General features: G+C 38.5%; 1 protein-coding gene across 2 annotated transcripts in view; it reads right to left on the bottom strand.

The window, feature by feature from the left end:
* Positions 1 to 464: 464 nt before the first annotated feature.
* Positions 465 to 25003, bottom strand: part of RNF11 (ring finger protein 11) — a 43940-nt gene continuing 19401 nt past the window's right edge. For both annotated transcript variants that reach the window (XM_061632956.1, XM_061632957.1), the window contains exons 2-3: positions 5623 to 5792; positions 465 to 2894 (exon numbers count right to left, since the gene is read on the bottom strand). In XM_061632956.1, the coding sequence (XP_061488940.1) occupies positions 2723 to 2894; positions 5623 to 5792 (342 nt within the window). In that variant the 3' untranslated portion in view covers positions 465 to 2722. The remainder of the gene's footprint in view (positions 2895 to 5622; positions 5793 to 25003) is intronic.

Here is a 25003-nt window from a genome sequence, read left to right as displayed (position 1 = left end):
CTGAAATATGTTAAACTGCTCTTCTTTTTTGTGGTGTAGGAACCTATCCCTATCCTTTCCATGTTATTCCTACCTCTGGTACCAAAGCTTCTGTTAAAGAACTAATGTCCTAGAACGCATATACTTCTTTAACTGAGGTATTACTGTATTTGTTCATGTTATGAAGATATGAGGGTTTAAAATCAATTCGTTTAAACTTAGTTTGGTGTTTGAGTCAAAGGCCGCAATGCGATACAACAAAAGCACAAATCTATATGCTTAAGAGCACTTAATTGTGTGTTTAGTATGTCTCTTGTAATCTTAGCCCTTTTATAAACATTTTAATAAATAGCTTAATTAAAAGTAGTAAATTCGTAAGTGGTAAAATGAAGTTGCAAAAAGCACCTTTAAAACCCTGCAAAGTTACTACTCACTTTCTCGAAGCATTCCCTCCAATCTGTCTCTTGGGAAAAAATCTTGGAACAAACAACAATGAACACGAAAAAGGTGTTTAAAAAATTGTTCATTTGCCATTTAACAATCCAAAGGTAAAAGAAGAAAAGACTGGCTATAATACTCGACAACACAGACATCAACATATATGGAGAGCAACACATGGAATGATAAGGTAGTATGGTTTTCTACTTAAAATATTGCACAACTTCATATTTATTTCTCAGATTTACTTCCTGTAATTAAGAATAGCTGAATTAAAAAGGCAAAAATTGGAAAAGGTTTGCTGTAGAAATGTAAATAAACCCAAGGCTATACACTGCTAACTGCTTTCTTCAATTAGTGCACCATTTACGCTGGTATAATCTGGCTTCTGTGGCACTATTTTGGAGGACTGCAGCTTCTCATCCCAAGTCAGCAATCTTTTGCAGGTATGTTGATTCCTATGCGCACGCAGAAGGTCCTCCCAGCTTCTCTGTTTTCAGTTATAGGGACAGCTCTGAGCATTCTCTAATCTACCCTGTTCACAAAAATGAACAGGGAAGGTTGCTTGCACAGGTGTTATGTGTACACCACTATGCACAATGGGGCATTTGAATGGAAATAATATACAGTGTCTTGTAAAGCATCTTCTGCAAGGTAGTGGAGATTTTTGCATTCTGCCAATTTTATAGAAATTATTTAACATGTAATGGCTCTAAACTATAGGCGTACAACCTTCAGTGCAGTATTTTGTTCAAATACAGTTTCTCAGAATCATGTAGTCAAAACAATCAAACAGTCCTTGTTGATAACTAGAACCTGCATCTCATGCTATACTAAGACTTTTCAATGTATAAGCTTTTAAGTCAAAAGTATAAAGTCACATTAAAGAACATTTCAAGAGGACAAACCTCCACATGCTAAGTGGATAATTTTTTTACAGCTACCCTCTTTGCAAGACTGCCTCTGTCAAGCACATAGCGATTTTTTTTCTAGTCTCAAATGTAAATACTTGGAACAGCCCTTGCCACCTGTAGATCACTAACTTGATCAGTTCTATGTAATTCTTTGCCAAATACGAATTTTGCATTTTTGTACAAAACATAATATATACATTTTAATATCTGCTGATAGACCGCTATGCCAGCCAACAGAATACCAAAGACATACTTAATACAGAGTCCAAGACACAGTATGGCCTTGAGAATCTACGAATTACAAGAATGAGAGATGCAGTATCCTTTTTATATGATCCAAGATGAATCTTTTTGAAGGAAGGCAACCAGAACAAATTGTGTGTTTGGGATAATCTTTATTTTGCCTTCATCTTTACTCATGCTCTGTTTTAGCTTGGTAAGGGTTAAGATCAATTTTAGTATTTTAATTCTGCAATCTATTTAGAAAGGAAACAATGAAAGAAAAAGCTAGGAAGGCAAACACTGACTTGTGTTCTGATTTTTTTAAAATATCCTTACATTAAAATATCTCATATAGAAAAGAGTGCATCTCAGGTTTGCTTACAAGCTAGGAGATCTTCTCAAAGTCCACATAATCCTAACTGCAAACAAAATACAGCACTTTTATAATAGGTTATAAATAAACTGGTTTTCAAGCATAGAGCCAGCCCCAAAATAATACACTATTTTAGAAGACCTAAGGCAAAATGGATTCCATTTCCAATGAATAAAAAAACTGTGCAAACAAGCGTAAAACTATTTTGTGCCAGTGTTATAAAATGTAGCTTTTTTTTGTAAATAGAGCATCGACCCAAATACCAGGAACTTGTGAAGCAACCTGAACAAAAAAATGCAATTTTCTTTAGGACAAAGGATATTCCAGCATCCCTTTCTCCTTTTTAGCAAGAGTATGTATGAGCTCACTCACTCACATATATGCACCGGTAGTACTCTTGTCATTCATGTCAAAGATGCCTGAGCAAGAAACTTCCTGGTGGGTTGTGTCCACACAATTTAATTTGTAATTTCCACTATTATTTACACAGTTCCTCTGAATGGGTGTGCTTAACAGGCTTTTCTTAAGGAGCAACTATTTTTAAGCATGGGAGGTCAAGGCTTTACATAAAAATAACTTCCTACTTTTTCTATATTCTATAAATGTGTTTCTTCCTCCCTCCCTCTGTCAGTACTTGCAGCTATTCAGGATTTTTTTGTTCTTAAAATTATTAAGAATTGAGCTTTTATTGTGCATGATTTTGTTTCCTAATCCCTGGTTCTTTGGGTAGATGACAAAGGATCAAACCCCATTAAATTGGATGGTTTCCTTGACAGGTCAGGAGAGAAGCTCTGGCTCAGTTAGTTTCGTAGGAGGACAACAGTGCCGCATCCACTGGCTCCATGCAGGAAGGACATGTGAAAGATCTCATCAACCAGTCATCTATACAGTCCAGGTGGTAAATATGCATGCATGGCAGGAATCTGATAGGGTCCCCGTAAACAAAGTCCATCATACAGATCACACATCTAGAAAGGAAAAGGAAACAAGATGGAGAAAATCTGAACTCAATTGAAATATTAACCTGTCCAACTGTCATGAAAGCATGAGAAGAAATTCTTGTTGCTGAACTCACTCTCTAATACTAGTTTTGCCAAAAACTTACTAACTTTTAAATCTTAGATGTGGAACTACAGACTTCAATGCAGCTATCACTCTGAATCTAATTTATTAAGGCTGCAGTTCTATGCCCACTAATGTGGGAGGAAGCCCCTCTGAAATACAGGGACTTATGAATGAGTCAACATGCACAGTATTGTGCTGTAAAACAATTTAGATAATGAAGACAGTGATTATACCAGACTTGAAGATTGCTCTTGTTTTATATTAGACACTAGTTTCACGTAATTTTGAATATTCTCTGGTTTTATTATTTAAGCTGCTTATAAATTACTGAGTTTGCTGTTATCACCTAGTGTTGGAAACTTTATGTAAATAAACAGAATTTATACTTTTAAAATAAAAGGGAATAGCCATGAGCATTTCCTTTCCCAGAAGCCATTGGTGTAACCTGAAGTAAGTTGGCAGAGGCTAATCCATTTCAGTCTGCAAAACCTCTGCAGGACTCTAAGACTGTTATAGCTGCAAACTTGAAACTTGATGGCAGTTTTACTCAGCATCATGAAGATTTAGAACTCAAAAGCTCAATTACTATTTTGTGGTCTTTTGGTTGGTCTGAATAAAAGTCCTACATTCAATCCCCTCCCCATGGATGAAAGTTTGTTATGACTCCTTTGTAGTTTTCTGGATTTGCTTTCTGTGGTAATACTTTAAAGTTGTAAGCTGCTTTGAGACATGTAGGAAAGCAAAATATAAATCAAATTCAGGCTGGAGAATTTTACAGCATGTTTTTTTCTTATAAGTGTATTTGCTTTGCAGTGCCATTATGGAAATCATCATACTATTAGTAGAACTGAGCTATGAAGGTGTGAAGGAGACATGTGGAGGGAAACTGCTTGCTGCCGTATGTATGTTGGTAGCAGAGGGAGGTCTTCCTGGACACAAATTTACCAGTACATTGGTTGCAGCTCTTGATATGACCTTCTCTATAGGCCACCTTCAAAGATCAGCAGGCAATATTGGAACTGCTAGTTAAGAGTATCCACCTACTAAAGGAAGAAATAAATCTGTATTTTTGCAACCAGGGAGGGCAATACCTGTGTACAAGCCAGTTTCTTAATTAAGAATTATACAAACAAAAATGATGCCATGGATCACAACTTCCAGTAGCTGGTCCTTCACCACTCAGCAGTGACAGCTGAGTACCACCTGCCACCTAGTTCGCTAGCAGCCAGTGACCCTTCTAAAATCAGCAGGGCAAACAACTTTCTCTGGATTGGAGCCACTATCTTGGGTCCAGGCTTTCCATAAGCCTAAAGCTGCTCACCCAACAGAAGTCCTTATTGCATTCTGCCTCCTAAGACTTAGGGGACCCTCTGGTAGTGTGAGATGGGGCACAGAGTGCTGTGGTGTGAAAGCATATCAGTGAAAATTGGGAAGAAGCATTGTGCTCCAAATGTGCAAGTCAACAACAAATATTATGACATGTTTCATAATGGGCAAAATGGAAGATTTTTTTTAAATGATACTGACATCTTCTGCAATACCTCTTTATTAAATTTGTTTAAAGAGTGATTGTATGTACAGTCTTAGGTAATACCCCAAATGTACTATGTAGAGATCTTGAGAGAACAGCTCCTAATAGGTTGCTGAAATTTGAATATACCTTCAGCATGTGGCCACTAGTGGGAACAGGTACTCATATCATCTGTGTGGCTGGAATCGAGATGGATGGCTTGTGCCTCAGATGTGGAGCAAACAGAAGGAGGGAGTGATGTTAGAGGCCACCCACTGAAACATGATCTTGCATGTGACAAGAAATGCACTAACAAACATCCATGACAGTAGTGACTGCAGAAAGGGATTATTTTTACTTATATGATCTTCCGTGATAAGGAGATATCCAGATTAAATGTGTTTAAAAAAAGTCTGGGCTGGGATTTTGATGACAATGTCATGTGGAGTATGTTTTTAAAAAAACTAGCATGCATGTGAGGGGATTTGAGAGTATTGAAGAAGCTGAGAGCAATGCCATCAGGAGTCTAGACCAAGAGGCTAGACTCCTAGCAGGGGCACCCAAGGTGGAATGGTCAAAGCTGAGACACCAGACAAAGAGGCATCTGGACTCAGAGGAAGGCAATGGTAAACCACCTCTGAATACCTTTTACCGTGAAAACCCTATGAATAGATACTATTGGAGCATGCATGAGCAGCACTAATTCTGCTATAAACTCCGGTGTGGAACCAGCCTATTGCAACAAGGTTTTGAAAAGGATGAGAACAAGCACCTTCTCAACAGTGGCACCTTGGTGATATGGACAGTTACATCTTTGAGCTTCCATCACCGCCTCAAGACATTCTTATTCACCAAGGTCTATGGTGGACCATTTTAGCTTTCTCTGATCTATGGGATGTTTATGCTGTCCTATTTTGTGAAGTTTTCTGATGTTTTAAAGTGTCTGCTGTTTTGTTTTTACATATCATTATCTAATATCTTATGACTTTTTTGGTAATGACAATTTTTCTGATGAAAAGCAATATATAAATATAAAAATACTGGTATATAAATATATGACATAAATAAAATAAATAATTTAAGTGAAGTTGCCATAAAAAGTGTAATTTTTTACAACTTACTCTCTGATCTTTTTCTCAGAACCATCTCTTCCTGGATCATAGACTCCTTTCGGCAGGTGCTGTATAAGGCCTATTCGTTGCGCTATCCTAATTTGTTCCTCTTCTGTAAGTTGTGTTGCGAGGCGAGTCTGGCTAGGAGTTGGATGGTAAACTGGAACTGGAATCTGTTCCTAAATTAAAGGGGTGAAAATAAAATTAACATAGCAAATGCATTTGTTTTCAAGTTCATGGCAAAAATGAATTCCATAGTACATGGAAATTTAAATATATTTCTTTCTGGTGGAAGATTTGTACAATTATTTTATTTTTTTATATATTTATACCGCTATTTTATTATATTGATGTTTAAAAACATGAAAGCAATTTACAAGTTTTAAAAACAACTAGATAGTAAAAACAATAAAAATACAATAAAAACAAAGGCCACTTTGCTTGCATTTTTATAGCTTAATTATAAATAAGCCTAGAACAAACAACAACGCCAGGTTTGCTGGGAAGCTGGCATGGATTTATTTTAAGGTGTTCTCTGCATAGACTATTTAATTTTTGTTTCCAATAGTTCTCTATGGATTAGTTAAAACAGATGCATACACATGACATGAGAACTGACAAATTAATGCCTGCAGGTTTTGGCTAATTGATGGACATGTTGCATGCCAACACAGAGAAATTTATGTATTTTAACTCTTAACTGATGAAGACAAAAGCACACCAATGTCATCTACTGTTTAAAGCAAGCAATAACTTGAGGTTGCAAAGTCATTTCATAGAAATGAAATGTTAATTGGGTAACAGACAACGCAAACATTTGCAGTTCTGGAGTTTTTTTCAGCACTCTTGTGGCAGTAGAACTAAGATTATTTAGTTCGAAAAATACCACATACAAATTTTAAAAGGATAAGTGAAAACCTCTATAAAATTCTTGGAAAGACACTGAGGTCTAGGTATTAAGATTTAAAGCTTTGCATTTATTTTGAAGAGAGTTTGGGAAAACACCATTCAGCATTCATACTGATGCCTCAAAACACATCTTCCTTTTTGCAAGATGTGAGTGCAGCTGGGTCACCTGCAAGTCTCTTGGCTCAGGTGCACCATGTTAACATTCACATTTTGAGACCAAGTGGCATTTGCACCATCACATCAATGTAGCTATGCCCCATTTCAGTGCTAAGACACAACAGGAATTTAGAACTACAGCAGATATACTAAGGAAAGAGCTGCACATAGGTGAAGATAAAATGCATCCTGTGCAATTAGTATTTTTACCTAATTCACTGTGGGTTGCATTTTTTGTTTTCCTCCAGTCAAACCTTATATGTATGTACACTGAATAATTGGTTAATCACTAATATCAATCATAATCTGTCTGAATGCACTGTCTTAAGAGCTCACATATAAAACTCAGCATCGTCTATATGGAACAGTCAACCCCTTGGCATAGTTCCTGTAAAATACTCTCCTTTGAGTGTGTGTTTTCATGGGTATGCTTTATATAAAATACAAGTTACCACAAAGTCTACTGATACAGCTTTTTAAAGACCAATTACTAATGAGCTGCCCTCCCAGTTTTATTTATTCTCCCCCCCCCAAAAAAGGGGGGGAAGCCTAGGAACAGATGGATACATGAGAGATGCCAGATGGAGATCAGTTAATCTACAGCAGAAGATGTTTACAGGCAATAAAATGGTGACTTCCCCATTTTGCTTTTGCTTACGCCCTTCATTTCTGGATAAGTCTCTCTTCCTTAACCATGATCTGTTGCCAAGATTTGTCCTACGATTATAGATTGTTGTTAAGGAGGAGACTTTATCCATGATCTTGAGTGAATGGGTATTAAATGACAAATGTGGATTCAATGTAAGCAAGTACAAAGTTAAACATAATAGTGCAACATTTTTTCCTAATTTCACACTTATGCTAATAGGGTCTGAGCTGGCACTGATTGAGTGTAAGAGATCTTTGTGTCATAGGGGATAGTTTGATGAAAATGCTGAACCAATATGTGGCAGCTGTGAAAAAAGTGAATTCCCAATGTGGGAGAATACTTTGCCCTCCTGTCCTGCGTGTGTGCTCCCCATAGCCAACTGTTTGACAAATGGGAAAATACGATGCTGGACCACATGAGCTTTTGGTCTAACCCAGCAGGGCTCTTATGTTTTTTGTTTGGCTCTGAAGGCTCTCCAGCAAGACTGAGGAACTCCCATCAGCCTCAGCCAGCATGATAATTAACAATGATTTTGTAATACAGTACTCTGAAAACAGGTCAAATAGTAGCTTGGAAACTACTAATTCCTGGATAAAGACAACCGGAATATTACTTAACTCAACACAGTAAATTAATAAAATGTTCACTCAACATAGTCTTTTTTAATAAACAAAAGAGAAGTATTTAAATTGCTGTTCAAAGTGTTCTTGATAGTAAGTAAAACCAAAACAATCTCGTCAATAGCCATTTCCATGTCTTTAAAAAGCAGCATTTTATTTAATATTTACCATTACAGTTAATACGTTTGGTTAGGATGACATACAGAAATACTGCCCAAAACTGAATGGAAATTATACGCAAGAAAACACACGTTTCAGAAGCAAATTTGTTATCAACAGTTTTCTCAGACTAATATTAAAACCTGCTGTGTCACAAATACTTGCTTAAAATTGGATATATTGATTGTCAGTCTATTACAAACAATAGCACAATCCAACAGAGACTTAGATATGCTCAAAACCTATCTGCTCAAGGATACCACTCTGTGCTAGATTCTGGCCAATTATTCTGCGGATGTTGCAGATGATTAGAATCTGAGGCTTCCATATTACAGAAAAGAATTGTGGAATTATTCATTCTATTTGATTACTCATATAAGACATCTATAAGCCTGAACCCTTGCATGCAATAGCCAAAATTGCAAAGAAGCTTATGCCATCAAAATTTAGACAAAAGTACCGAAAGGTCCAGACCACCACAAAAAAGGTGACAAATTGAAGAAGCAAGACAGACATAGCAAGGGCCTTATACTGAAACCTGGAAACAAAGCAGAAGGGTTTTTCCCCTGAAACTCATCAGTTGGGGTCTGATGCAGAGGCTAGGTATATAGAAGAGCAAGAAGGTTTCCATTGCCAGCATAGGAACAAAGCATAAGACTGAACAGTGAACTTTATAACAATTGAAGGGTGGTTATTTTTCTTACCCCTGCTTTTTTACAATTAAAAACATCTATAGTAATTATAAAACATTGTCCTTGGCATGAAAATGGAAATGGACTGCCTCCAAGTCAATCTTGACTTATAGCTACCCTATGAATAGGGTGTTTATGGTAAGCGGTATTCAGAGGGGTTTACCATTGCCTCCCTCTGAGGCTAGTCCTCCCCAGCTGGCTAGAGCCTGCTCAGCTTGCCACAGCTGCACAAGTCAGCCCCTTCCTTGTCTGCAACTGCCAGCTGGGGGGCAACTGAGCTCCTTGGGACTATGTAGCTTGCCCATGGCTGCACAGGTGGCAGGGCAACTGAGCCACTCACTGTGGGGGTGATCTTTAGCTGGCCCCTGACACCCAGGAGACACGAGCGGGAGTTTGAACTCACAGACTCTGGACTCCCAGCCAGGCTCTCCTCCCCACTGTGCTATACCAGCTGTTGTCCTTGGCATATTGATACACAATATTATACAAAAATAAAAGCAAATACAAATTTTGATAAAAAGAGGTATTTTACCTTCTCTTGTTTACACAAACCTAGTTCCTTAGTGTGGCTGCTGTCTACTATAAATAAAAGCCTGTGTAATTTGAGAGCTTTTTTCTAACAATTCCATTTCTATGAGCACAATCCTGACCGGATGTTGAGCATTGGGTAGGGTTAGGAAGGTGGTGAGTGGTTTTGTGCTCATGAGCTTCCCACAGATATTTAGCCATCCATCCTCTAGGATCCCTCCTCTATCTCCTTTAACCCTGCTCTAGGATGCACACTCTAATGTGGTGAGGGGGGTTGAGAGTGTTGAAGAAGCTGAGAACAAGGCCATTAGGAGTCTAGACCAAGAGGCTAGACTCCTAGCAGTAATGGGGAATTTTATATATCCATACATATATGATCATAGCTATTAAGAACGTATATATTTCATAATCATAAGGAGTTAAGCATAGGCTTGTAGGCCTATTAAGACCTGAGATTCAGGCTCACAGAGCACCCTAAATTTCCATAGGCCTCGATCAGATCTGTAAGCAAAACCTGTTGCAACAGCAGCGGTCACAGGGACCTTCTGTTTCTTTGCCAAGACTTGGCCAATGCATGACTGACAGATATTGATTAACCAATTGTTTGGAATCAAGGAGCGTTTAATCTGTGAGAAAAGTTGTGATTGATGTAATAAGTAGAATCACTAATATTTGATTCTTGAGTAAAGCAATAATGCCCTCTAGAGGAAAAGTCTGTAATAAGTATTAAATGTTTAATGAAGAGAAATAGTGAGATTTAATAATGATTTTAAAATAACCCAGTGTGTTATATTTATAACTTTATAAGTGTGTTTTCATTAAGAAAAGGGTACTCTGGGGTGGCCTTCCTCCTCTATGAGGCTGAATGATACTAGCTTGCCAGAGTCATCCAGTCTTTTCCTGAGTCTGTGCGGTTTTAAAATGAAGCTCAGTGTATGTAAATATAATCCCCTCTCTTGGGCTATGTATTTTATAAATAAGGAAATGGGATTTCTGAGAAAGTATAAGGACATAAGAACCCCTATGGCAAAGGAATAGAACTGGGGGTGCTCATAGATTCCCAAATACCCTAAGTTGAGGCAAACTCTGGGAAGCTAAAGGTCTACCTTTTTGCTTCAAGCCTGTGTCCTCAAATATTTTTTTAAAGATCCCAATGGACAAAAATTCTCCATCAGCAGGGGCACCCAAGGCGGAATGGTCAAAGTTGAGACACCAGACTAAGATGCATCTAGACTAAGATGAAGGCAATGGTAACCCACCTCTGAATACCTCTTACCATGAAAACCCTATGAATAGAGTATCCAAAATGCAACATGAGATAATGCTAGAAATGAGATCCCCAGGTCAGATGTCACTCAGTGAGCTACTAGGGAAGAAAAATGGACAAGTAGTGCTTTGACTAATGACACCACTGGGTCAAAGCTGAAAGGAAGCCCAGAGACTGATGCGGAAGGAGAGTCTGGAGTTGTACAAAGTACACAATAGGAACATGGAATGTGAGAAGCATGAACCAGGGAAAGTTAGAAATTGTCAAGCAAGAAATGGAACACATCAACATTATAATATTTGGCATGGGTGAATTAAAATGGATGGGAATGGGACACTTTCAACCAGGCAACTACAAAATATTTTATGCAGGAAATGAGAAATTAAGAAGAAACGGGGTTGCTTTAATAGTGAGAAGTGATGTAGCAAAAGCAATTAGGAGCTATAATGCAAGGTCTCAGTTAGTTATATCAATGAGATTTAATGGGAAACCTATTAACATAACCATCATCCAAGTCTATGCTTCAATGGCAAACACAGAAGAAGAGGAATTTGAGAGATTTTACACAGAAGTACAGGAAGAAATTGATCACACACTAAAACAAGCTGTTCTGATAATCAGGAGGGACTGGAATGCAAAAGTAGGGAAGAACTAGGAATTGTGGGGAAATGGGGCTTAGAAGATACAAATGAAGCAGGAGAAACACTTATTAAATTCTGTGAAGCCAATAATTTCTTTCTTGCAAACACATTTTTTGAGCAACCAAAAAGACGACTGTACACGTGGACATCACCAGATGGTCAATATAGGAATCAAATTGATTATATGATTGGCAACAGAAGGTGGAGAAGTTCCATACTTTCTGCAAAAACAAGACCAGGAGCAGACTGTGGTACAGATCATGAACTGGTCATATAAAAAATCAGAGTAAAGCTAAAGAAGAACAAAGCAATCATAATGCCAAAATACAATTTAAATAACATCCCAGAAGAATATAAAGATCAAATAAGGAACAGATTTGAGGCTTTAAACTTAGTTAATAGAGAACCAGAAGAACTATGGATTGAAGTCAGAGACATTATTAAGGAAGAATGCAAAAAGACAATACCTCTAGTTAAAAAAAGAGAAAGACCTCAATGGATGACTGAAGAAACTCCAAAAATGGTTAAAGAGAAAATGAAAGCAAAAGCAAAAGGAGATAGAAACACCATCAGAACCCTAACTGCAATAATACAGCAGCTAGCAGGTAGGGACAAAGAGAACTATTACAATAGTTATTGCATAGAAATAGAAGAGGACAACAAAAAAGGGAGAACAAGAGCCCTCTTCCAAAAGATTAGAGAAATGAAAGGGAAATTTAAACCAAAAGTAGGGATGTTGAATAATCAACAGGAGAACACACTGACTGACCAAGATAAAATAAAAGGAAGATGGAAGCAATACACTGAAGAATTATATAAAAGAGATGCAGGGATGACAGATTCATTCATGGAGGAACCATATGATGAAGAAATTTTAGAATGTGAGGTGAAAGCTGCTCTAAAAATACTTGGAAGAAACAAATCACCGGGAACAGATGACATACCAATAGAGTTGCTACTAGCTACTGAGACTGAATCTGTCCAAAATTTGACAAATAGTTGTCACCAAATATGGAAAACAAAACAATGGCCCACAGACTAGAAGCGTTCAATATATATCCCAATTCCAAAGAAAGCGGATCCCAGGGAATGCAGTAATTATTGAGCTATTGCCTTAATATCCCAGGCAAATACAATAATGCTCAAGATTCTCTTGCCATGTGTGGAGCGAGAAATGTCAGATGTCCAAGCTGGATTTAGAAAAGGAAGAGGTACCAGAGATCATATCGCAAACATACATCACCCTGTGCTTTATAGATTACAGCAAAGCCTTTGACTGTGTAGATCATGAAAAACTATGGAATGCTTTAAAAGAAATGGGGTGCCACAGCATCTGATTGTCCTGATGTGCAACCTATACTCTGGACAAGAGACTACTGTAAGGACAGAATATGGAGAAACTGGTTGGTTCCCAATTGGAAAGGGTGTGAGACGGGTGTATTTTATCACTCAGAAAGTGGGACTGGACCAAGATGGAGGTGTGAAAATTGGAGGGAGAAATATCAATAATTTAAGATACGCAGACGATACCATATTACTAGCAGAAACCAGTAATGATTTGAAACAAATGCTCATCAAAGTTAAAGAGGAAAGCACAAAAGCAGGACCATAGCTGAATGTCAAAACTAAAGCAATGACAACAGAAAGTTTATGTAACTTTAATGTTGACAATTAGGACATTGAACTAAACAATGGTCCACAGACTGGAAGCGTTCAATATATATCCCAATTCCAAAGAAAGGGGATCCCAGGGAATGCAGTAATTATTGAACTATTGCCTTAATATCCCATGCAAGTAAAGTAATGCTCAAGATTCTACAGCAAAGGCTCCTACCATATATGGAGCGAGAAATGCCAGACGTCCAAGCTGGATTTAGAAAGGGAAGAGGTACCAGAGATCATATCGCAAACATACATTGGATAATGGAACAGAGCAAGGAACTTCAGAAGAAAATCACCCTGTGCTTTATAGATTACAGCAAAGCCTTTGACTGTGTAGGTCATGAAAAACCATGGAATGCTTTAAAAGAAATGGGGGTGCCACAGCATCTGATTGTCCTGATGCACAACCTATACTCTGCACAAGAGGCTACTGTATGGACAGAATATGGAGAAACCGATTGGTTCCCAATCAGAATGGGTGTGAGGCGGGTGTATTTTATCACTTATTTGTTTAATCTATATGCAGAACATATCATACGGAAAGCGGGATTGGACCAAGCTGAAGGAGGTGTGAAAACTGGAGGGAGAAATATCAATAATTTAAGATATGCAGACGATACCATACTACTAGCAGAAACCAGTAATGATTTGAAATGAATGCTGATGAAAGTTAAAGAGGAAAGCACAAAAGCAGGACTACAGCTGAACGTCAAAAAGACTATAAAGTAATGACAACAGAAGATTGATGTAACTTTAAAGTTGACAATGAGGACATTGAACTTGTCAAGGATTATCAATACCTCGGCACAGTCATTAACCAAAATGGAGACAATAAAGAAATCACAAGAAGGCTAGGACTGGGGAGGGCAGCTATGAGAGAACTAGAAAAGGTCCTCAAATGCAAAGATGTATCGCTGAACACTAAAGTCAGGATCATTCAGACCATGGTATTCCTAATCTCTATGTATGGATGTGGAAACTAGACAGTGAAAAAAGTGGGTAAGAGAAAAATCAACTCATTTGAAATGTGGTGTTGGAGAGCTTTGCTGATACCATGGACCACAAAAAAGACAAATAATTGGATGTTAGAACAAATTAAACCAGAACTATTACTAGAAGCTAAAATGATGAAACTGACGTTTGGACACATGAGGAGAAGACATGATTCACTAGAAAAGACTATAATGCTGGGAAAAACGGAAGGGAGTAGAAAAAGAAGGCCAAAGAAGAGATGCCACAGACCTGAACTTACAAGATCTGAACAGGATGGTTTATAGATGCTGTTGGAGGTCGCTGATTCATAGGGTCGCCATAACTCGTAATGGAAGACACATACCAGCAACAACATGGTGGAAACAGAATGTTGGACTAGATGGCCTTTGGTATGATCCAGCCAGGCTCTTCTTATGTTCTTACATTAGGAGATACCTTTAATTGGACTGTGTAATGAACTAGTTAAACATTGTTTTGTTTATGGAATTTGTTATGCTATCTTTTGTAAAAGCAGAGATCGGGGAACCTTTTTTTAGTCCCAGGGCACATCCCTTGGTGCATGAAGCTAGAGGCAAAAATCAGTGGAGTAACGGATACAACTCTTACCTTTACATGGTAGGCTACATTCTAGCCAAGCAAAAGTTAGACTTCAAGTAGACGCACTAATATCAATGGGCTTAGGTTAGTCATGATTAACTTCAGTCCATTAATTTTAGTAGATCTATTTTAGCCTTCCCCCACCTGGTGCCCTATAGATGTTGCTGGACTCTTGAATCCCATTAGCCATGCTGCATGGGTCTAATGGGAGTTGTAGTGCAAAACATCTGCAGCGCAGCATGTTGGAAAAGGCTGGTCTATTCTGAGTATGACTTAATCAGATACCAACTCAAGGTTTCTACAGAGACACACACTTTTCCATCCTCCATTTAGGAAAGCAAAAGGCATCATTACAGGCACTGATCACAAGTGTGGAGAGGGCAGTACCAAAGAAGAATCTCAAGAACCACCTTGAGCAGCCTAGAAAGCTACAAATGACCCACAAGTCTCAGGTTCCCCACCCTGGTCTACAGATTTCTTATAAGAGTAATACAATAAAAACATTATCTTCAAATAATAATAAACCACCCAGAAAATCAAGAAGATAAACCATTAGAAAACAGGACAGACTACCTGGCATTTAAAAATAACGATATTGGCACCTGGCAAATATGTTTAGGAAGGTCCATAATTTAGGTACCATCAAACAAAGGCCCCCATCTGGTTGCCATCTGAGTGACCTCAGAAGGCTGAGGTACACAAGAGATGAGCCTCCAACATATTTCCCCCATGAAGCAGACATAACAACTTCACTTACTCCTTCAGTGCTCTGTTTTGAACTCTTAACCTTAACTCTCTGTGAGAGAGTTACAGGTGCCACTATTGGCCAGGCCAGATCATGCATCCCTATCTTCTGTACCCCACAAAGCAAAGAGATGTGCAAGAGGTAGTCTCCTACTGGATTCATGCAAGGTCATGTACTAAAATATCAAGCTGCACAGAAATTTCTATGTGGATAGTTGCCTGTCTCATCTGGAAAAATGTATACAATATTCTATGTGAAGAGTGAGTGGTACATCTGATACACGAGCAGTAGCAACCAACTCCACATACAAAATAAATTTGGGGAACTCCTCTGGATTTTAATGTATATATCTGATTTTCTTTTTAAAGGACCCCCCCCACTAGGCCCTTCTACTGGAGTACACAGAGAGCTATAAATACAAACTTAGATCAATAAAAGCTGGTTCTAGTCCCATTGGAATTGCAGCAAACAGGAGGGTTAGAAACTTTTTTAAACCTGAGAACTAATTTCCTAGTAATCTGATAGATGTACAGGATATTGTGGTGAGAAGTAAAACATGTTTGAGGCACAGCCAAATATAAACTAGTGTGCCCAATAATAGCTCTACCCATTTTATCATAATAAATGTGCAACAGCATGCACAATGTCATTTAATTAGATGTTTCAGGGGAATCCACATTAAATTGTTCCACCTTATTGTTCCCCAATGACTCACTATATGTATCTAAATTCTAATTCTAAAGCTCCCAGTAAGGGTGGATGGATTGTCATTGGATACTGTGGCCCTGGGTCTCCACGGTTGGGGGGGTGTTCCAGTTGGAGACCTCCCTGTTACAGCAATAGAGAACTCTGCTGAGGATATAAAGGGGGCACATTAGATACAATGGGACTTGCCTCCAAGTGAACATGCATAGGAATACACTGCATATTTATAATAGAGGAATAAAACATGGCTGTGATTCTTTCCATGACTAAACTCAATCTTGTGTGAAAATAATAAAGTCTACTGTCTATGGTAAACTTCATTAAATTCCTGTATTTCAATATAAATTGCCCCAGTGTGGCAAAACAATGGGGCTGGAATCTTGATTATCCCATACACGCAATGAAAATGCTGGAACCTGGCAAATAGGAAGTCAAGAGGAAAAATAATAATTTTAATGATGTAAAGAGCTCCTTGTTACACGCTACTGATTTTTACACTTCAATTATTGCACAGCATGCCCCCCTCATTCCAGGATAATGTCCTAGGGTGTATTTGAGCCAGATGAGTTTTCACCCTTGGTTGCTGATCAGTGCTGCTCTTCACTTGGGTCCTGTCCCTCCCAGGTGTGATAAGTTTTATTTTATATGGCAAAAGTCCCATATTAGGCCTCATTGGAAAGCACATGCAGCAGCATAGTTTGATCCAAATCTACGAGATGCTCCACATGGACAATCCCAGCTTGTACCTATTTAATGAGCTACAAGCTTTTGTGAGAATAAAAAAAAAGTCAGGAAATGGAGTGCAAACCATGATGGGTTCACAGGATGTGGTGTGGTGTATCAGAAGCAATTGCATAAGCAGAAGTGCTGGTCTGAATACATCCTCAGAAAATTGTTTTGTTTTGATGTAGACGAACAGAAGGGCCTTATACAGAATTCATAATTATCAACATCTTCTATTAATGCATGAGGTTATGAGTTTCACTGTAGAGAAAATGTTGATAATTCTAAGTACTGCAAATTTGCATGTTGAAAAAAGCAGAAAGGTTGCATAGCCTGGTCTGTTCCAACAAAGTGAAAGCACTTGCCTTCAGGAAGCTCAAAAATAATTCATTTCAAAGGAGGGAATGAATGAAGTTGATGTGATGTAATACTCTCTGTCTCTGTCTCTCTCTCTCTCACACACACACACAAACACATCCCAGTAGCCTTTCTTACGGAGGAATCTTCATGTTTCCACCTGGTTTGCATATAAATTGCAGATTTATAGAGATTGCTTTGTGGTCTGAGGAAACCACTCTTGTTACAACAGCCTTACCTGGGCAATACAAAATATTCTGCAGAGAAGCCAAATTAAACATTGGCTAGCAGGGCCTGCTTTAGCATGAAGCCAACGGCATACAGTGGCACCTTAGAGGGTGGCAACATTTTACCCAATAGAGGAAAAAAGTATTTCCTGCCTTAATACTTTATTTACTATTGCTGCCTGCTTGCTTTTTTCTCCGTCTTCCCTCAGTCAATGCCTCTGTTACTTCAGACACAAGAGAACAAGCCAAATCAAACAGTGAGACACAGCCTCAGGCCTGATTCATGTGTTACAACCTTGCAGAGTGGTAACTATGGGAAATGACGCCAGAAGATCATTGCACATGGAAAGCTACTTATGTGAAGAATTGGGGTTATTCTGACATTGTTAAAATGGGCCAAACTATGTAAAAAATTGCTTCACACAAACAGCTTCCTAAATTAAGTAGAATGGCACCCAAACTATTCCAATGTTTTGATGGATACTACTATACTGTAAAAGTATGCCTCCGATAACAAGCAGGGAAGATTCTCTGCAACACAGGAACTGTTGCAATTACTCTGTATGCAGTATATCAGAGGGACATTACTTCCTTGACAGTTAGATTTAATCATCAGCTTTCAGTTTTACAGAACTGTATCTGAAACCTCTGTTACACACACAAAAAATTCCTCTCGTCTACCGGCCATAAAATCTATCTTCCAAATAAACATAGTCTAGGGCAGGGATTGCTAACCTGTGGCTCTCCATATGTTGTTGGACTACAGTTTCCATCATTCCTGACTACTGGCTGGGGCTGATGGGAGTTTATTTTATTTATTATTTATTTTATTATTTAATTTGTATCCCGCCCTTCCTCCCAGCAGGAGCCCAGGGCGGCAAACAAAGCGTTAAAAACACTTTCAAACATCATAAAAACAGATCTTAAAATACATTAAAACAAAACAGTGTTAAAAACATTTTTAAAAAGTAACTTTAAAAAAGGGTTAAAAACATTATTAAAAATATATTAAGCAATTCTAACAGACGCAGTCCAACAACATCTGGAGGGTCACTTGTTATATACCCCTAATCTAGAGACTCTAGAAGTGAATGAGGCACATCTTGCCTTTAAAAAGATTTAAGATTTATGCTTGGTCATAAACAGGGGTTAAAATGTTGCTGGGTTAAAATCACTGTCCCACCCAGTAATGGGAGGGGGCTCAGCAATACAGAAGCAAGAGATTTTTAAAGCTTATTTTGACTCAAATTTGTGCAGTTTTGGTGGGGCTTGTTTTTTTAGGGGGTGATTCCCTTCCCCCTCCTTAAAAGCATGCTTCTGCTTTTTCACTGTGGTTTAATATATATTGTATTTTTCTGTTCTCTAAGTGGTCTCACCACTTTTATTGTTTCTACAAACTCAACAACCAGTAGAATTTATTTCAGCTTATTTGGATGGATCTGGAGATGCACAATATATATAGCAGCACAAATTTAAGGTAAGAAATGGATGAAATGAACAAACCCATCTCTTACATCACAGCAGCTCAAGATCAATCCGTGTTGCAGACAGGAATTCTTGGAGAATACAGCAGAGGAAACAGCTCATAATATCTCTGTGTGTCCCCTAACAGATGGTAGTTTAGAAATCTTATCATTTGTATTCCCTACAAATTTAACATGAGAATTATTTTTGTTGGATTAGCACATATACCATTGCTGTACTTGATCCACACAAATATTTGATATTTACAGATTGCATATCTCCATGCTGGTTGGCCATATACTCACTTAACCTTAGCTAGCAGATGGGCATTTCTGGGAGATTAATGTCTATTTGCATAAACAGGGAGTCATGATTGAGGGCCCACATTTAGGGAGGGACCTTAGCTCAAATGACACAGCACAAAACTTGCAAGGTACCAGGTTCAGCCTCTGTCACATCCAGCTGAAATGTTCAGGTAGGAAATGACAAGAGGGACCCCTCCCTGGGACCCTCAACAACTGCAGCCAGTCAGGGTAGACAATGATGATTCACTGGATAAATATTCTTACTTGATATAAGGCAGTTTTCATGCCCTAAGCATCCCCTCAGCATCAAACCAGTTCAAGTACTTCCATCATTTCTTGGGATTAACCACAGTCTAATCTTCCCACTGTAAGAGTTGCCGTCTGACATGTGAGCCTATGGGTTATTTTGCTGTTTCTTGTTTAAAATTAGATCACTCAACTCCTGATCAAGATGAAGATGGGAATTACTCAGATGTTTGCATTTAGGCCCAGATTTCCAAGTCCTTTGCTGCTTAAACTGGTCAGGTATCCTGTCAGACTTTTTTAGATGCAGCACTACATGCACAAACTGGAATGAGCCTTAGGCTTGCACGCTTCCTCCTCTGCCTCTCTCTCTTTTACCATGGCCACATGGAAGAGATCAGAAGCTGTCATTTCTACTTTTAAACTAACCAGTGTTCCTTGTTATGCCCATATTTAGGGGAACTCTAGTTAAACAGAACGGTTTATTATCCCAATTTTTAAAATTAACTGAGTTTCCTGAGTTAAATTCAGAATTCTGGTTATTTTAAAACCAAGAGCAGATGCTTTTGATCTTCTTGCAGCCCTACCAGAGGCTGCACCACCAAGGGAGGAGGAGTCAAGGGGAAACATGCAAGCCGGAGGCTCATGCCAGCTCATGCACATGATGCTTAACCAAACTTTAGTCACTGGCATGAGCCCCAGGAAAGTTAGAATATGGCCTTGACCCGAAAAAGGTTCTCTCTTCCGCTTTAGCATTATATCCAAATTGGACCATTTTCTCTTTTTTCAAAACATGTCGCCCATAGCATAACAGTTCAGTTTTCCTCCACACATTTCAATGAAGTCCACTTTACAGCTTATTGCAACATCCATTACCTTTGAATGAAACTACATGTGATGTTTTGCATCTATTTGGGGGGGGTGTTCCCCCATGCAAATTGCATCCTCTATGGCAGTGTTCAACTTTGGGTCCCTAGGTGTTTCTGGACTACAATTCCTATCACCTCAGCCATCTTAACCAATGGTCAAGGATGGTGGGAGTTGTAATCCAGTAACATCTGGGGACCCAAGGTTGAAGAACAATGCTCGATGGGGCTGAAGGATAATGGGATCTGAACATGTGTGGAGGGAGAATTTAATCCTTTCTTGTAGTCCTGAGGAAGACCGCTCTTCTGAAGGTACTTGCTTCAGGGATGCTTTGGGAGAAATCAAGAAATTTTCCTCTGGGCTGCCATAGAGGAGGAAAAGCTTACATTTCCCCATCTCATTAATTAGACTCCACAGTTGATGTACTCTGCATTTTTTAAAAGAACATGCAGGCTAGATGCAAAGATGCATACAATGTCACATAAAGTTTGGCTCTTAAGTGTTTTTGCATTTGCCATCTGTTTTACTCCATTTTTAGTGGGCTGGAATGAATTCAATGCAATCAATTAATGTTTTGGGGTAAATGGGATCTGTTCTGTGTAGCCCCAGCATGCAACCAACTTCATCCATTTTGTCTTGTCTGGCCATTGATCCTCACAGAATGGATGGTGTCTTGTTTGCTATCGCTGAGTGGGCTTCATGAAATCAAAGAAGAATTTTGTTAATAAGGAACCAAAGCAGAGTCAGCAGATGCAAAAGAGGGCAGAGTTTTTGTACCTTTAAAAGTGGTCACGCAAGCTACACCTAATGAAATTCCCTTTTTTACATAACAAAGATGCAGGAGCCCTATCCTCTTTTCCCCTAGTACAAAAGTATGAAACGTTGGATCATAAAGACTTACATATATTTATCTCAACTTGCAATAATATCCTTAATACATAGATGAGGGAAGTGGGCACTCCAATTACGCAACATAACTTACAATAAATAGGTTTTTAAAACAATAAAGAGCTGGACAGCAAAAGCAAATGGTTTCTGGTAGTTGTCCACCTGTTTATTGTAAAAAAACCCAAACTATTTGTACTTCCTTTGTTGACTGAAATGTGTTTACACAGATGTATCTAATACAGAAGTGATGCACTATATTCCTTTTTGTGATAACCAAAAGCTTGTCCCTGCAAACAGTGACAGTGCATTTTCAGTTCCCAGGGATCAAATCCAAGAGTGATCTCATTCAGGATACATATTTGCACTAAGAGAAATAGATGTTCACTCAGGGGTTTGATAATATAAGTTTTTTTTTAAGCTTCGAGAAATGATGTGCTGCTATTTATTTTAAAAGCTTTTAAATATACAGAGATCATCCATGTTCAAGGAAACATTTTGTTAGCTGCCAGGAAACAAGTGTAATATAGTTAAGAACATGAACTGTGAAATTCCTGGCTCTAACATCAGATTGTCTTCAACTTCTGAGTTCTCAGAGGTATTAGGCAAGGCCCATCTATAATATCACCCAATTTGTAATATAGCAATAATAGTTCCAGCCTTCCTTACAATGCTGTTGTAAGTAATATTAGGGTACTGTATGGCAATTGTTTTGAGCACTTAGGGGGGAAAGCAGTATGCTGTATGCAAAGGGTTGAGTATCCTTGTTTATTATTATTATTATCATCATCATCATCACCACCTGCTCTTTATCAGCAGGTCCCAGGGTGGGTTGTAGCAGTTTAAACTTCAATATTAAAAACAATTAAAAAAATTACAATCACAGGAATAGTGTGGGTACTGAAAACATAGGTATCTGTGTCAAAGGCCAGGGTAAAGAGGAGTGTATTTAGCATTTGCCAAAAACTGTACAGAGAAGGTGCCAGATGGACCTTTGTGGGGAGGGAATTCCACAACTTAGGGTCTGTCACAGAGAATGCCCTCTCCTGAAGAACCATTCCCCAAACTTCTGAGGATGGTGGAACTACCAAGAAGGCCCCCTTTGCTGATCTTACCATCCAAGAGAGTCTGTAGGGAAGAAGGAGGTCTCTTAGATATTTGGGACCTAAGTCGTTCAGGGCTTTAAATACTAGCATAAGCACCTTAAATTGGGCCTGGAAATGAACTGGCAACTAATGCATCTGTTTTAGAACAGGGGTTATACAAGTTCTAAAAGCAACCAATGCCAACAATCTGGCCACTGCATTTTGGACCAGTTAAAAGTTTTTGTCTTCCAGGCAGCCCCACATACAGCACATTGAAATTATCCAGTCTGGAAGTTACCAGAGCATGGAGTACTGTGGCCAAGTTATCTGTGTCCAAAAGGAGCCGTAGCTGGTGAATCAGCCAGAACTGGAAATAGGCACTGTTTGCCACTGAGGTCACCTGGGCCTCAAGTGACAATGTTGGATCCAGGAGTACCCCCCACGCTACAAACTTGCTGCTTCCAGGGGACTGCAACCCCATCCAGAACAGGCCATCTTCCCATGTCCTGTGTTCAAGAACCTAGAATTCATAACACCTCTGTCTTTTCAGGATTCAGTTTCAGTTTATTGGCCTACATCCATTTATTTAGCGTATAAGCAATGTACTATGAATTGGCTGGATAAGGACTGATCTTTAGCTTCACTATACAGGTTATAAATAAATACAGAATTCACTCCAAACTGTAGGCTTTGACCAAACACAAGTACTGCTGGTGTTTTTGAAGGGGTAGAAGAATGGCTGCTTGTGATCTGACACTAGTTTAAAACCAGACAGTTTTGAATTCAGAAAGTTAAGTCTTAATTGCCAGCTAGCAAGAAATATAAGCCATTTTTTACAAATACAAAAAAATGTTATATAGACAAATTTGAGAAAAGTTCATATAAGCACAACTTTTCTTTCATATCAGGCATGCTGGGTTTTTAGATTGCTGTAGACTGGATAAAGAACGTGCTTTTTATATTAAAATGCCTACATTTCTAAAGTGTCTTAACACAGCAGAGATCAAATTATGGTTGCTACTGTTATTTTAAGAAGTGAACAAAAACTTATCATGAGACTATTTTATTACTAGATGGTATCTTTCTAGGTGTATTATCCGTGACAAAAGAATGAAGAAACTGTCATAACATCCTGAAAAATAATATAAATGCGGCTATAGTTGACAGAATTCAAATTCTACATGCTTGACTACCTCAACAATGCATTTAAATACACTTAAGCAGACACAGTATTCTAATAAAAGTACCAGTGAAATGAAACCGTTGAGATTGGTTTTTGGAGCATGATGGTGTAACAAAACAATAATTTTTTATTATCAAAACCATAAGGCATGATGCACATAGGAAAGCGACTGCAGTGCTAAATATCACAACCCAAATCTTCTGATTCCCAGTCATGCTGCACTACGAAAACATCTTTGCCAAAGCACTGACTGCAGTTATATCTAAAGGAAACGTAAAACAACTGAAGCTTATTGTTCATGCTGGTCCAGCCAGGTAATGCTGTGTGTTCCTGGTTAGATCCTCGGGATATTGTATAATTCTTCTCATAGATCAGTTGGAAAAATGCAGGTAACTCAGAATTCAGCTACCCAATGCAGCCCTGCAGAATGATTTATCATTTCACTTAGATTCATGAAAGCAGACGGGAATCAAAAAATGATAAAACTCCGTTTCCACAGCACTGCAGAATCATTCATACGTCAGACCATTGCTCTTCAACTGGCAGGTTGTGGCCTGATCCAAAGTGGGTCGCATCAGCAGTACCACCACCATACAAATATATGGCAAAAAAAATAAGAAATGGCTCCCCAAATGCATGTTTGGTTAAAGCTGAGTCTGAAAAGGCTGAAGACTATTGCATTAGACCACAGATCAACACACACAATGCTACCACACCTACCAACCACATACCTGTGATTTTCATTTATTAACTCCAATTATGTTTATAAATGAGGGCTCTTATTCTGATTCAACAAAAATGCAAGAGTCACTTCCTATTAGGGTTGCCATGTGTCCAGTTTTTGCCCCAAGACTCTGGTTTTTGGAGGTCCTCCCCAGGTTTCTGGGTGACTCAGCTTAATCTCCAGACTCTTAGCTTTCATTTTTTTAAAAAAAATTAAGTTTCTAGGTGGTCTTGTTCAAAAGATATAAACCAAAATGTCAGCCATCCCTCCCCCACAACTTCTGTTAACACCGGCTGCTCTAAAACCCTTTCAGGTTTTTAGCCAATAAGCAAAGTCAAGGTTGTGATTGACAAGATTTGTTGACCCTCCAGACAATACCTTAAACCCACATAGGATGGCAGGAAACCAATACTTATTTTTTTTTAAAAAATGTTCTGGCAATAAACTATTATATGGGTTATATGTATTTGTACACATTCAGTGTGTGTGTATATGGAATATTTGAAACAACCCTGTGAAGTAGGGTTGGAAACCAATGTAGCTCACAACAAGAAATAGAGCTATTTAAAATCCAGTCACCATAAAACAAGTATAAAACAGTTGCAGAACAGCTTAAAGTGGCATGATTCTGAATTTTGGATTGGGTGAGTGAACTTCCTTATCACTGAATTGCGGTCCTGTCCATGCTTCTCTGTTTTGAGTAAGTCCCATTGAATACATTGGGACTTGCTTCTAAGTAAACATGCACATAATTGCACTGTAAGTGTCTTTACAGGTTGTGTAAATAATAAACATCTTTGACATGCTTATATAAATATTTCTTCATATTATGTCTTGATATGTATCTGATTTCACACTAAGGTTGCAAATTATTATTTACAAATTATTATTAGTGTGCCCTTCTTCCTTGGGGTGCTCATGATCCACCTCTGTTGTTTTCACCCTAAGCAGCGGATTAGGCTGAGATGGTGCATAGCCCATGGTCACCCAATAAACTTTGTAGC

The sequence above is a fragment of the Rhineura floridana genome, chromosome 6, assembly GCF_030035675.1.
Source record: "Rhineura floridana isolate rRhiFlo1 chromosome 6, rRhiFlo1.hap2, whole genome shotgun sequence".
Classification (NCBI taxonomy): domain Eukaryota; kingdom Metazoa; phylum Chordata; class Lepidosauria; order Squamata; family Rhineuridae; genus Rhineura; species Rhineura floridana.
This window is presented reverse-complemented; position numbering and strand designations above follow the sequence as displayed.